This window comes from Eretmochelys imbricata, chromosome 3 (assembly GCF_965152235.1).
Source record: "Eretmochelys imbricata isolate rEreImb1 chromosome 3, rEreImb1.hap1, whole genome shotgun sequence".
NCBI lineage: Eukaryota > Metazoa > Chordata > Testudines > Cheloniidae > Eretmochelys > Eretmochelys imbricata.
In genome coordinates this window covers 203882074-203895528 of record NC_135574.1, presented here as the reverse complement: position 1 = coordinate 203895528, position 13455 = coordinate 203882074, and the positions used below count along the sequence as shown (strand labels likewise).

Sequence of the window (13455 nt, the reverse complement as noted above, 5' to 3'; positions counted from 1 at the left end):
TGGCAACATCACTTGGGACTCCTCCGTATTCAGGGCTGTATCCTACAACACATCTCCACAGAAGCACCCACAATTCAGCCGCAAAGCCAAGTGAAGACCAAAGACACAGTGGTGATGCTGAGAACTTTGGAAGTGATGGTCTTACGGTGATAAACTAAATAGATTCATAGATATTAAGGTCAGAAGGGATCATTATGATAATCTAGTCTGACCTCCTGCACAATGCAGGCCACAGAATTTCACCCACCCAAATATTGAGGTTTTTGGGTCTAACAAAGAGACAGTTAAGGGATGACTTAATTACTGTCTATAAGTACCTACATGTGAAACAAATATTTAATAGTGGGCTCTTCAATCTAGTTGAAAAAGGTATAAGGTGATCCAATGGCTGGAAGTTGTAGCTAGACAAATTCAGACTGGAAATAAGGTGTAAATTTTTAAACGGAGTGTGTAATTAACCATTGGAAAAATTTACCAAGGGCTGTAGTGGATTCTCCATCACTGACAGTTTTTATATCAAGACTGGATGTTCTTCTAAAAGATCTGCTCTAGGAGTTATTTTGGGGGCGTTCTATGGCCTGTGTTACACAGGAAGTCAAACGCGATGATCCCAGTGGTCCCTTCTGGCCTTGAAATGTATGGTGTGGGTTTTCCCAGGATTTAGCCCTCTTTTTGTAATAAAGTATGGCTGTTGATTAATCGCAGTTAACTCACGTGGATTAACTCAAAAAAATTAATCGCGATTAATCGCAGTTTTAATCGCACTGTTAAACAATATAATACAAATTGAAATGTATTAAATATTTTTGGATGTTTTTCTACATTTTCAAATATATTGATTTCAATTACAACACAGAATACAGTGTACAGTGCTCACTTTATATTATTGTTTTTGATCACCAATATTTGCACTGTAAAAACGATAAGGGAAATAGTATCTTTCAATTCACCTCATACAAATACTGTAGTGCAATCTCTTTATCATGAAAGTACAACTTAAAAATGTAGATTTTTGTTACATAACTGCACTCAAAAACAAAGCAATGCAAAACTTTAGAGCCTACAAGTCCACTCAGTCCTACTTCTTGTTTGGCCAATCCCTAAGAGAAATAAGTTTGTTTATATTTATGAGAGATAATGCTGTCCGCCTCTTATTTACAATGTCACCTGAAAGTGAGAACAGGCATTCACATGGAACTTTTGTAGCTGGCATTGCAAGGTATTTACATGCCAGATGAGGCATACGAATATTTAGCATTTCATGCTTTGGCCACCATTCCAGAGGACATTCTTCCATGCTGACGACGCTCGTTAAAAAATTATGCATTAAATAAATTTATGACTGAACTCCTTGGGGAAGAATTGTATGTTTCCTGCTGTTTTACCCGATTTCTGTCATATATTTCATATTATAGCAGTCTCACTTGACGACCCAGCACATGTTGTTCAATTTAAGAACATTTTCACTGCTGACTTGGCAAAACGCAAAAAAGGTACCAATGGGAGATTTCTAAAGACAGCTACAGCACTCAACCCAAGGTTTAAGAAACTGAAGTGCCTTCCAAAATCTGAGAGGGATGAGATGTGGAGCATGCTTTCAGAAGTCTTAAAAGTGCAACACTCCAATGCGGAAACTACCCAACCTGAACCACCAAAAAGAAAATCAACCTTCTGTTGGTGGCATCTGACTCAGATGATGAAAATGAACATGTGTCGGTCTGTACTGCTTTGGATGGTTATCAAGCAGAACCCATCATCAGCATGGAAGCATGTCCTCTGGAATGGTGGTTGAAGCATGAAGGGACATAAATATCTTGCGACGCCGTTTACAACAATGCCATATGAATGCCCTGTCTCACTTTCAGATGACATTGTAAACAAGAAGTGAGACTGTCATGATAAAGAGATTGCACTACAGTACTTGTATGAGGTGAATTGAAAAATACTATTTCTTTTGTTTTTATAATGCAAATATTTTTGATAAAAATATAAAGTGAACACTTTGTATTCTATTGTAATTGAAAAATATTTGAAAATGTAGAAGACACCCAAAAATATTGAAATAAATGGTTTTCTATTATTGTTTAACAGCATGATTAATCATTCGATTAATCGTAATTTAAAAAACTGTGCGATTAATCGCGATTAATTTTTTAAATTGCTTAACAGCCCTGTAATAAAGTCGATTGCATTTGAGAAGACCATAGTACAGATTCTCCTCTGACTAACACCCATGCAACTGCCTTTGACCACGTTGACTTCAGTGGAGGGGCTTGCGCCAATCTAAGTGAGAACAGAATTAGGCCCACCATAGCTGAAATACACACATTTCATTTCCCAGTTTATAGCATTTCATTTTCACATGCATGCCCAATCTTGACTATATGCTACTGATATGAATGCAATATTGTGCTAAGCACATATGCTGTTAGATGCATTCCTCGTACTTTGCTTTCTAGAATATAAGAGTATTGTTCATAAACAAAGAAACTTTACATCTGATTCATTCATGCAAAAACATTCCAGGTTGAATTAAAACATGAACCGCATAAGCAATTTTTGTGGGTAGGAATATTCAAATCCAATCAAATGCTGGTTAAGCAATTATGGTGTCACTGCATCATAGCTGCTAAGTGTAATAAAGACATTCCACTCCTTTTATACTCCAATGCTAGAAGACTGAACTAAAAATTGCACTGTGGTTAACATGGCTTGGGTTGACAAATTTTTTATGGAGCTAGGTGTGTTGATCTTTGAAGATCTAGGTTAAAATGGGGATTAGGTATGCTCTCAAATGAGAAGAGCTTAGAGATTGATGTGGTCTCAGTTTAATCCTATTAGCTAAAAAGTTACTGTAGATTTGGCATATTTCAAAGCCACTGCAAATCGCAGCTTGGGATAAATCTGTCATTGGCATACCAGGCTTACTGTGGCTCAGCACTGTAGTATGTTGACAGGGCTGTGCTGGGAAGCAGGATGGATGTCCTGATCTGATCAGTGCTACAAGTTTCTCAAGCACTAAAATTCACTTCTTAAGAAATAAAAAACAATGGGCCTGATCAATTCTCACCTCATTTATGCTACTGTAATCTGGGAGTAACTCCACCCACCCTGTGGGCTACACTGTTGTGAGGCCGGTGCAAGAGCAGAACGGGGCTCAAGCTGTTCCGTGCACAGCGTGAAATGGGTTGGTGGCTTCAGCCACCTAAAGCCACCCTCAGAACTCTCGCTAATCAGCAACCACATGGGTCACAGGCACTATTACCTCTAAGATGTGTACGCACACAGATCCTAAACCCCACGCACACGGCGAAACACTGCGCGCACAAAAATTTGCACAGAAGAAATTTTTTGCGCACACGGCCTGTCAAAAATTAGAGGGAACACTGGTCACAGGAGAAGCTCCTGATCATAGAATCATAGAATATCAGGGTTGGAAGGGACCTCAGGAGGTCATCTAGTCCAACCCCCTGTTCAAAGCAGGACCAATCCCCAGTTTTTGCCCCAGTTCCCTAAATGGCCCCCTCAAGGATTGAACTCACAACCCTGGGTTTAGCAGGCCAATGCTCAAACCACTGAGCTATCCCTCGATCAGGGATCTGTAAGGGCGGAGACCCACCCTCTTAGCCAACCTGCACTGGATACTGAATGTAAAAGTCTGTGCTCTCTTTGGAAAGGTCTGGGACTGAGGTCATAGAGTTTAGGGCCAGAAGGGCCCACCAAACCTGCTGTATAGCACAGGCCACCAACACCACCAGCCACCCCCACACCAAGCCCAACAATCAGAATGAGACCTCAGTGGTTTGAGCATTGGCCTGCTAAACCCAGGGTTGCGAGTTCAATCCTTGACAGGGCCATTTAGGGATCTGGGGCAAAAATTGGGGATTGGTCCTGCTTTGAGCAGGGGGTTGGACTAGAGGATCTCCTGAGGTCCCTTCCAATCCTGATATTCTATGATTACAGCCCTTGGGAGACTAAACGATTGTTCTCTGCTGTAGCAGCGTGGAGGGACAGAGTGCACCAATGCCTGGGGCCCTGTTAGTGGCAGGGAAGTGATATGCCCACATGATCTTAGCCTGTGACCCTCACCCCATGCTACAGAGGAAGGCAAAAAGCCACCAAGGTCACTGCCAATCTGAATGGGGGGAAATTTCTTCCCAGCCTCGAATACGAGGGGTCTCTTTGAACTTGGAAGGAGTTTTGCATGAGTAGGGGGAGCAGACACCAAGCCAACAGGAAGCCCTGAAATACACCTGCAATCAGATGAAGCATCACTTACTGAGGGTTTTGCAGATGTCACTGACAGCCTTGAACACCACCGAAGAGAAGCTGACCTTCAGCCGCACGGTTTTCATGTTCGGCAAGCAGAGGCGCAGCATCTTGTGCTGCGTGGTAAAGAGCAGCTTGGCATCCGCCTGCACCCCACACTTATCCAGCGTCCAGTGGGTCTTCAGAAGCCAGCACTTCTTCTGCTCCCACCAAAGAGCGTAGTCTGACCAGTCCCGTGATAAATCTAGGGCAAGATCAAACAAGGGCATGCAAAGTACGCAATCGGTAACAAACTATAAAGCAGATCCACTCAGAAGTCTTGTTTTGAAACACAGAGCTACAGATCAGATGAACAATGAGAATGTTATTAATATCTGTACTGCGGTAACAACTAGAAACCCTGAGATCAAGGCCCCAGTGTGCTACACACTGTACAAACACCCAGTAAGACAGAGGCCCTGGTTCAAGTTCCCTGAGGAGGAAAACGGAATTAAACAGGGATCTACCATCTCCCAGGTGAGTGTCCTAACTATTGGGCTATTCTAGTGTATGACTCCCTCAATCTCGCCTGCTGCTGCTGTTCCACTTTAATTTAATAATTGAATATTAATTGGGCCAGAGAAAGAGTGAGGATGATTCTACAGGCTTGTAAACCTGAGAGGTGGCAGATCCCTGTTCCAATCCTTTCTCCCGCTCAGGTGGAGGAGGGTCTTGAACTGGGGGTCTCCCACATCCTGGGGTGAGCACCCAATCCACTAAAGATTGTGAGGGAAGTCCCACCCCAGCTGTTTTGTGTGAACTCACCGGAGGGGCCCGAGCTGGGAGGCATGCTCAGAGGCCACCTACTGGATTGGGCCCCTGCACGCGACTTGGGAGCAGAACACCTCTTTCCCAGTTTGTGAACTGCTCCAGGGCGTAAGCAGGAAGCGGGCATTCAGATGCCCATCTCGAGGCAGTAGTGTGCACGCTCAGGAAGGAGATGGGCACTCAGAGAGGGGCTGCAGTGCACCTGCCCAGAAGGGAAAACCTGAGATGCCAAGTGAGGTTAGGCACTACAGGGTTAGGTGGCAGCCGAGCGGGAGGTTTGTGGATCGCAGTGGTGCCTGTGAAGGGGAACAAGGGGAAAGACGGGGGACTCAGGCACTGAAAAATGCAGTGACTTGCCCAAGACGGCTACAGCAGAGCTAGGAGGTGAATCCACATCTTCTGAGCTTTCTCCCACCCTTTGCCCATTTTAGCTATTTGGATTAGAATCTCTTCAAGGCAGGGACCATCTCTCACTATGTGTTTGTACAGCACCTTGCACAGTGGAGCCCTGATCTTGGTTTGGACCTTCACGAATGACTATAATGATAAAAAAAAAAAAGATATAACTGGAGCAAATATGTAGCTGTATGATTTGACAGATTTTCCTTTAATCCAGAATTCTCTACATTATTGCAGAACACACTTCTTACAAAGAGCTTCTAAATAATGAACAACCTGAGCATCATTTCACCCATCACCTAATGAAAATTAACCAGAAATTTAGTTGGATGGATTATCTTTTAAATGCAGGAGCTGCTCGAAAGAGACAAGGTCTTGTGACAAAGCACAGCTTTGTGACAGTGCTTATCTACTGCTGGAAGAATAGTTTCCTTGGTAAAATTATTAACTGATGGAAAATTTTTGACCAGCTCTGAAGTGCTTTGGATGGAAAATGTCTATTTCATCCAAATTGAATTTTCTGTGGGAAGTGTCAAGTTTTAATTCCCCCCCCCAGTTTTCGTTGAAAAAAAAAACCTAAAAAACTGCCTCGCCCAGCACCCCGAACACAGAAATGTGTCGGTTTCTGGCAACCTGACATTTTTTAGTTCCGGGGAAAATTTTTAGGTTTACTGAAAATTTTTGCCCAACTGGCTGAAATTTTTCAGGTTTTGGTTCTCAAAAACCAAACATTTAAAAAAAAAAAAATGAATTGGTTTTCAGTTGCCAAACCTGAAAACAAAGTTTTTGCTTTTTTGATGAAAACCTGAGAAATGGTGGATTCTCCATCTCTTGATGTCTTCAAACAAAGACAGGATGCCTTTCTAGAAGATATGCTTTAACCAGATCTAATGTAGTGGGTTGAATACAGGAGTAACTGGATGAAATTTAATGGCCTGTGTTATACAGGCAGTCCGACTGGATCCTTCTGGCCTTAAAGTAAGAAACAGCTCTCATTTTAAAACAAAAAATTAAAAATATATCGAACAAAGCAAATTCATTTGTTTCCAGAAAGTTGTAATGTCGAAAGAGAACAGACACAGTTCATGTAGGATCTGGGGTGTGTTGTTGACCATTTAGTTCACTTGGTACTGTAGATTTCTTTTTGTTAAACATCACAGGTAAAAGTCCATGCGGCTGTTCGGTTAAAGGGGTGGAGTGCAAGGGATTAAGGGAATGGACTTTGTGACCTTTTTAATTTTCCTTTGAGTTGTGAAATTACCCCGGTTTCCCCATCAGCTTCAACAGCTCCAGGCTGAATAGGATTTAGGCACTCTTTAAGCTCTTACAAATGAATCCAGTGAACTCTTTTCTACAACAACCACCATCTTGGAAAAGAAACAAGCCACTCAGAAGCATGTTTGATGGTGAAATGCCAGGGCGTGTGTGTGTGTGTGTGAATTCTTTAGCATCCTTGAGAACTGGCCTCTCAGTTTGGATGACACTAAGCCCTGGTCTATGCTACAAAATTACTTCGATGTAACTATGTCACTCTGGGGTGTGGATAATCCACACCCCTGCACAACGTAGTTATACTAACCTAAGCACCGGTGTAGACAGCGCTTTGTCAACGGGAGAGCTTCTCCTATCAACATAGCCACTGCCTCTCGCGGAGGTGGAGTTATTAACCGAGGGAGAGCTCTCTCCCGTCAGCTTGGGCGTCTTCCCCAGAAGCGCTAGAGTGGTGCAGCTGCGTGCTGTAAATTTTGTAGTGTAAACCTGTCCTGAATTACAATTCACAGTCACAAAAGAGGTACAGAAAGTTAGTCATGACAGGCCACGCTATGGACTGAGCAAGCTGACCAAAGATGACGGCAGCACTGCTGGTGTATAGGGTAGTCACAAAAGCAAGACGAGAAGTCAAAAGTCAAAGATATGAACAGCGGTGCCCAGATCACATCTCTTCTGCGCCCAGTGCTCTACTCTGAGGAATGCAAAGCCCACTGCATGCACACCTGGCTAATAGAGACAGGCCCTGCTCAGCAGTCAGCAAGAAGGTAACCAAAGATTGCGAGATTTGGAGAGAGCGAATATGCTTGCGGAGAGTGTGGTGGAGGAAATATCTGTATTATGAGAAATCTAGAGACAATGACATTTATAGTCAATATTTTTTTCAGGTATAGTTGTATCTGGAAGCTCCTTCTTGGCCTGTGTGGATCCGACTGCAAGATCAGGACCCGGAATAATTATTTTGGGATGCAGCTTATGTTAGTGGCTGGTACACTGGATTGAGACTCAGGAAATCTGGGTTCTATTCTTGTCTCTGTCACTGAACTGCTGTGGGACTGAGGGCAAGTTACTTCACCTTGCTGCATCTTTGTTTCCTCTCGAACCTTTCCTTTACCTGGTCTATTGAGCCAAGGAAGGGGAGGAGGGGGAAATCCACACATGTAATTTCAATAACAGCATGCCAATTAACTCTCTTTCTCTACTCACTGATTTGTTCTACTAATTTGAGCATCACTCCACCAATATGTAGGTCTCCCGAGACCCGAAGTGTAAATTCCTTTTGCTCTTCTTCATACTGGTGATCGACTGTGACAATGAGCTCCCAAGAATTGTATCCATATTCGTTTGAGGAAGTCATCTCAGCAATCTCTATTGTGAGTTCTACAGAGTAGAAGAAATCATAAATCAACAGATGTTCAAAACACAGTGCATTTCAACAAAAATAATAATCAAGACATAGACAATTAAGGCCCTGATGCGGGCAACAGCTCAGAGAGAAATAGCAGAAATTTAAGCAGAGGTGTGGCATGTTTCCTCCAGAATCTGCTCCCGCTGGATTTGAATGATTTTAGCCACGAAGTCAGGAAATATTTCTTCAGAACAGGGGGAACCTGAACCAGTGAAACAGCAGACGCAGCTCTGTTCAAGCAAGCTTCCCACTCCCTGAAGCAGACCCGCTGATCACGACTTTACAGACGCTATGGTGGAGGCTGTGAAGTTTCGTCACTCCGTCTATGTAAACTCATGAATTCCATTTGATTTTATGCACCCTGTTTATGACTGTGTGGATTATAGCTTCCTTTTTATGGTAGGAGATGCACCACATCTGAAAACCTGAAATAGGGCCATCAGCAACTGTACAGCCTTACCCAGATAGCTCCAGAGGGGTGCCAGGTAGAGCCACTAACTTTTAGCAACCCTCTGCCTTTCAGAGTGGGGGAGGGGGAGAATGGAAAATCCCCCAACGTGAGAAGAGAAGCAGGAAGAGGTGTCAGACCCTGCTTTTCAAAGGACAGGCTCTCTAGCAAAGGGAGGAAGACCATCACCAGAGCGAGGAGACTGAGAAGGAGATGTGGGGGGCAAGATGGACCTGGTCCCCTATGACCAAACCCTAAAGGACTCTCAGGCGTGGTAAGGACTCTGAAGGAGGAAACTGCGTTCAACTGTGCATTGTTTTTTCCATAGGTCTGTAAATCTCTTGTGCCGTCTATGAGTAAGGTGCATGTATGTTTAAGAAGTTCTTGGCAAAGCCTGAGTGAGTACCTTGCGTTATCTGCTGTGTGTCTCCGAAGAGTTAAACTATACACTGGAGCGCCCATGAAGGTAGAGTTCTGGGGAGAGCGTGCATAGGATTTGGGGCACGTTCAGAACTGGTTTTGGGACCTAGGGCAGCTGGACTATGGGGTCCTACAATCCCACAGAGGGGTGTAGGATAGAATGTGCCCAAGAGGTAAGGACTAGAGAGAGCATCTGGACGCTGCTCAGATTCTGTGGGCTTGGGAGCAGGTGGGATCCAAAGACTGGGTCCAGTACAGCAGACTGGTGACGGCCCACTAGTAGAGACCCTGCCAGGCCTGCAACAGAGGCAAAGAACCATTTCTTTGCCTCTTTCACAGCAACAATGTAAGATTTTTTTTTTTTAAAAAGTCTTTGTATCTCATTTGGTCAGATTCAGGATAAGATTTCTGGCACTGGCATGCCAGCATTTCCCTTCTGCTGCATTTGCCACAGGTCACCTGTAAGCCAAGGTGACCTATTAGACCAAAGTCCAAGAAGAGAATGCCTAGGGGCAACCTTATCAATGGCTGAGGAAAATTAGCCTTATGATTCGTCGATTTTAATCCTGATTCAGGATGGGTTGTGTGTGTGGACTAGATGACCTCTCAAGGCCCCTTACAGGCCTATACTTCTATGATGAGCTCATCTAGTCTCACCCTCTATAGAACACAGGCAAAAGAACTTCAAAGAAAGCATTTATGTCCCAAGGCATAGCAAACTGGAGAACACGGGCAATGATCCCACAACCTCTCACGTGACATTCCACTAGGTAGCACAGTCTGTCAGGGGAACGGCATTCTCCCTCAGCTTTCCACTCAGGTATAATCAGTTTCTGAGGGTGAACCATCCAAATAGGCCCTCTCGCAAGGGAGAGGGAAACTGAGGGAAGCAATGGTCAATCAATGAGGTGGGTAGGGATTTCAGGATTACTCACCCCCATCCCAAAACACAAGGTCCAAACTGGAACCCACTGCGAGTTAAACCAACAGCCTCCTTGGTTAGCGTCACGGTAGCCATGAAATCCTGGACCCCATTCAGAGGATTTGTCATCCACATGGATGTTATAGTCACTGATCACTAACAGGATCACCAGCTCTGGCACCTAAATACTCTTCCTCCCTCTCTTCAGTTTGGGTTACAGTGAAACCTCTGTTTGTGTTTAAAGCTAAAAAGGCACATTAGGGCCCCAATCCTGAAGTTGCATTCATGTGGCTGGAACCTTGTATCTGGGTTGAGAGCCACTGGCTTTCACAGAGCTCCGTGTGGGCCCAAAGATCCCCCTGCACCCATCTAAGCACAGCTGGGCACTACGATGGCCAGGGGCTGCTCTGTAATAATTTAAGAATGCTGTGTGTGAGCTGGTTATTGGGATGTTCCCTATATGACTACACTGGGTTAAACAGAAAGGCTAAAGAATGACTTGAGATGATACCTCAGTACCCACGTGGGGGTTGTTACAAGGCAGGGGGGAGAGCCACTGGCCCTGTGGTGACTGGCCCGACCTCCCGTTGAGCCTACCAAACTGCGATTGGACAGCAGGGACCCAAAGCCCACAAACTGAGAGGACGAGGAATGCTACAAACGATTTTCTCTCTCAAGATAGGGAGATGGTTGTTGCTGAGAAGCTGGTCAGACTCAGACACATACAGACACCTGCTGGGGAAGCATGAAGTTAGACCATCCCCAGGAAGGCCTATATCCGTGTCAAAAACCTTTCCCCCCGTTATGTTGTGCTTTATTATTGCTGTCGAAATCAAACAATGCTTTGGTTTAAGGCGGCCATCTGGACACTCTGTTCACAGACCCCCAAAGGGAAGTACCACAGATGCTGAACCCAGCTGGACCTGCTGGGAAAGCATGGTTGATGCAGCCCCTGGCCTGGTCTAAGAGTAGGAGAATCCCATGATTTCACCCTGGAGAGGCATGAAGCGGTGCACTCAGAGAAACCTGGAAGGGGAGAGAGGTGCAGCTAGCTCTGTAACTGTGACAGGTGCCTTATTTGATTTATTTCTCTAAAGCCTCTCTTCAATATTTCTCTTTCAAGCCAGAGGTTTTGTCTGTGATAATAAAAACAAACACGAATAGATAATCTAGCAGAGAAAGGCATAATGAGTACCAGTGGCTGGAAGTTAAAACCACACAAATTCAAATGAGAAATAAGGCATACATTTTTAACACAGAGGGTGATTAACCACTGGAGCAAGCTACCAATAGAAATGGTGGATTCCACATCTCTTGGCATCTTCAAATCAAGACTAGATGCCTTTCTAGAAGATATAATTTAGTCACACACAAGTACTGGGCTCAATGCAGGCATAACTGGGTGAAATTTTACAGGAGGTCAGACTAGGTATAATGATGCCTTCTGGGCTGTTATGAATGTATTAAATCAATAGTTCTAAATAATGTCATAGCAACAACAGAATAGAAATCACTTAATTGCTAGGAAACACATTACAGTTACCTTCTTTAGAAAACGCAAGGGCACATATAATAAATCTTAGCCCTTACTGCTCCAAACTTTACATCCTTTAATTAATTTTAGAGTAAACAAACTGGCCTAAGGCCCAACCCTTCTTCAACTGAAGCCAATGGGAATTTTGCTTCTTTTCCTACTAGTTGAAAGTGGTTTTTTCCTTAGCTTAAATGATCACACCAGTGCAAAAAATAAAAATATTAACAACAACAACAACAAAAAGAACTCTGTTTACCGTAGGTATTTCTTAAGAACCTATGGCCTTGGCATTCAAGAATCGATACCAAAATTTATAGCACCTATTTAAAAACCATGCCGTTTGGGTTAGGAAATCAAGACTCTCAAATGTAAGTTTTAAAACATCGTACAAAGCCCTTAGGACGCAGCTTGCTGAACCCACTACCAAAACTTCCACTGGCTTCCAGGACTGCAGGATCTAGCCCAAATTTCTTCAACAGCAAACACTTATGGGACACCTCAGAATGACACTGAAGAAGTGTAGGAGGCAGGACTATTTATTGATTTAATGGCTACCAGCGGTTAAAGTCAGAAAATCTGGTTGCCCCACATTCCTCCTCCAACCCCTCCCTCCACCTCAGTCATTTCAGCGTGAACTTGGAACCGCTGTTTGTTCTAAAGCGGGTTTTTACACGCAGAAGTCTTTAGAAGCCCGGTGGAAATCAAGAACGCTCCCTGGGACTTCCACCAGGTATTTGTGCAAGCCGAGGATTTGGCCTTAGGTATCCAGATCTCCTTTTCCAAAGAGCCTTTTAAGGCCATTAGGCTTTAAAAAACAAACCACCCTGCAATTACTATGTCTCCCCACAACTAACTGCCTCTTGCCCCCAGGTTACAGATATCACACAAAGCAACCTCTTCTCTCCCACCAACATAGCAGGAGCTGCCCAGAGACCTGCAACCAGTCGGACTTTAAGGAAGAACCACCCCCTCCTTCAATCACTCCTGCCAGAGGAAGCAGAGCAGAGGCTGGGGGGGAAGCTGCCCACTGGGGAAGGGGTCTAGCTGCCCCTGCTCAGGGTCGTTCCCCACCCACCAGCGCTCACACTCACGTGCCTTGTCCAAGGGCAGCTCCCCGACCCGCGGCTGCTCCCTCCGCCAGCACCTGGTGCCTAAGAACGGCGCGGGGGAGGCGCCCTCCTCCCAGCCCGGCCCTGCCCTGCCCTGCGCTGCGCAGCGCCGCGGCGGGGCCCCGGGGAACCAGGGCGCGGCGTTAGCTCTGCCCGCGGCTCCCGCAGCCGGCCCGGCCCCGCGCCCGCAGGGCCCCCGCCCCTTCTGGCAGCGGGGCGCGGGCGGGTCGGGGCAAGCCCGCCGGCGCCTGCAAACAACCCATTGCCCTCGGCCTCTCCCCAGCTTAATACAGCACAAGCTTGTGGCACCGTACAAATTATCCATGGTGCTTCTGTGACTCCCTCCGCCATCGTAACTGAGCACCCCCAAGGCTTTATCCTGACAGGCCCCCGCCTGTGGGCAGTACTAGTATCCCCCGGTACAGATGGGGAAACTGAGGCACGGGGAGGCTAAGGCCAAAGCCCCGAAAGGTATTCCGGTATTCACTGGAATCAACAGCAGCGTCAGGCACCTAAATAGCTTTGCGGATCTGGAGCTAAGTGACTTGCCCAAGGTCCCCTGGGGAGTCTGTAGCAGAGCAGGGAACTGCACTTTTCCAGAGTAGCTTTTTGCCCCTGGGATTCTCCAACCCACGCGCCTCTCTCACGGCTCTGGCAAAATACAGGTCGGTCCCCCTGGTGCTTACTGACAGGCCTTGCACGTTCAGGTTCTCGTGCGTTAGTTTGGGTAAGACGGGGCCACAAACAAGTGCGTGAGGCCAGACATTCTGGCGGAGTCCAGTGTTGGGAAACTTTGTTTAGGATGTCAGCGGCAGCCCTGGACAAAGTATAGCTGTCAATGCCCTGCTCCCGCTCCCGGGGCAGATGTAA

General features: G+C 45.5%; 1 protein-coding gene across 1 annotated transcript in view; it reads right to left on the bottom strand.

Annotated features, from left to right (window-relative positions):
* The window catches only part of FERMT1 (FERM domain containing kindlin 1), a 33558-nt gene extending 25457 nt beyond the window's left edge, over positions 1 to 8101 (bottom strand). Inside the window, exons 1-2 of the mRNA XM_077814100.1 lie at positions 7951 to 8101; positions 4280 to 4513 (exon numbers count right to left, since the gene is read on the bottom strand). Coding sequence (XP_077670226.1) covers positions 4280 to 4513; positions 7951 to 8101 — 385 coding nt within the window. The remainder of the gene's footprint in view (positions 1 to 4279; positions 4514 to 7950) is intronic.
* Between the last annotated feature and the right edge of the window lie 5354 nt (positions 8102 to 13455).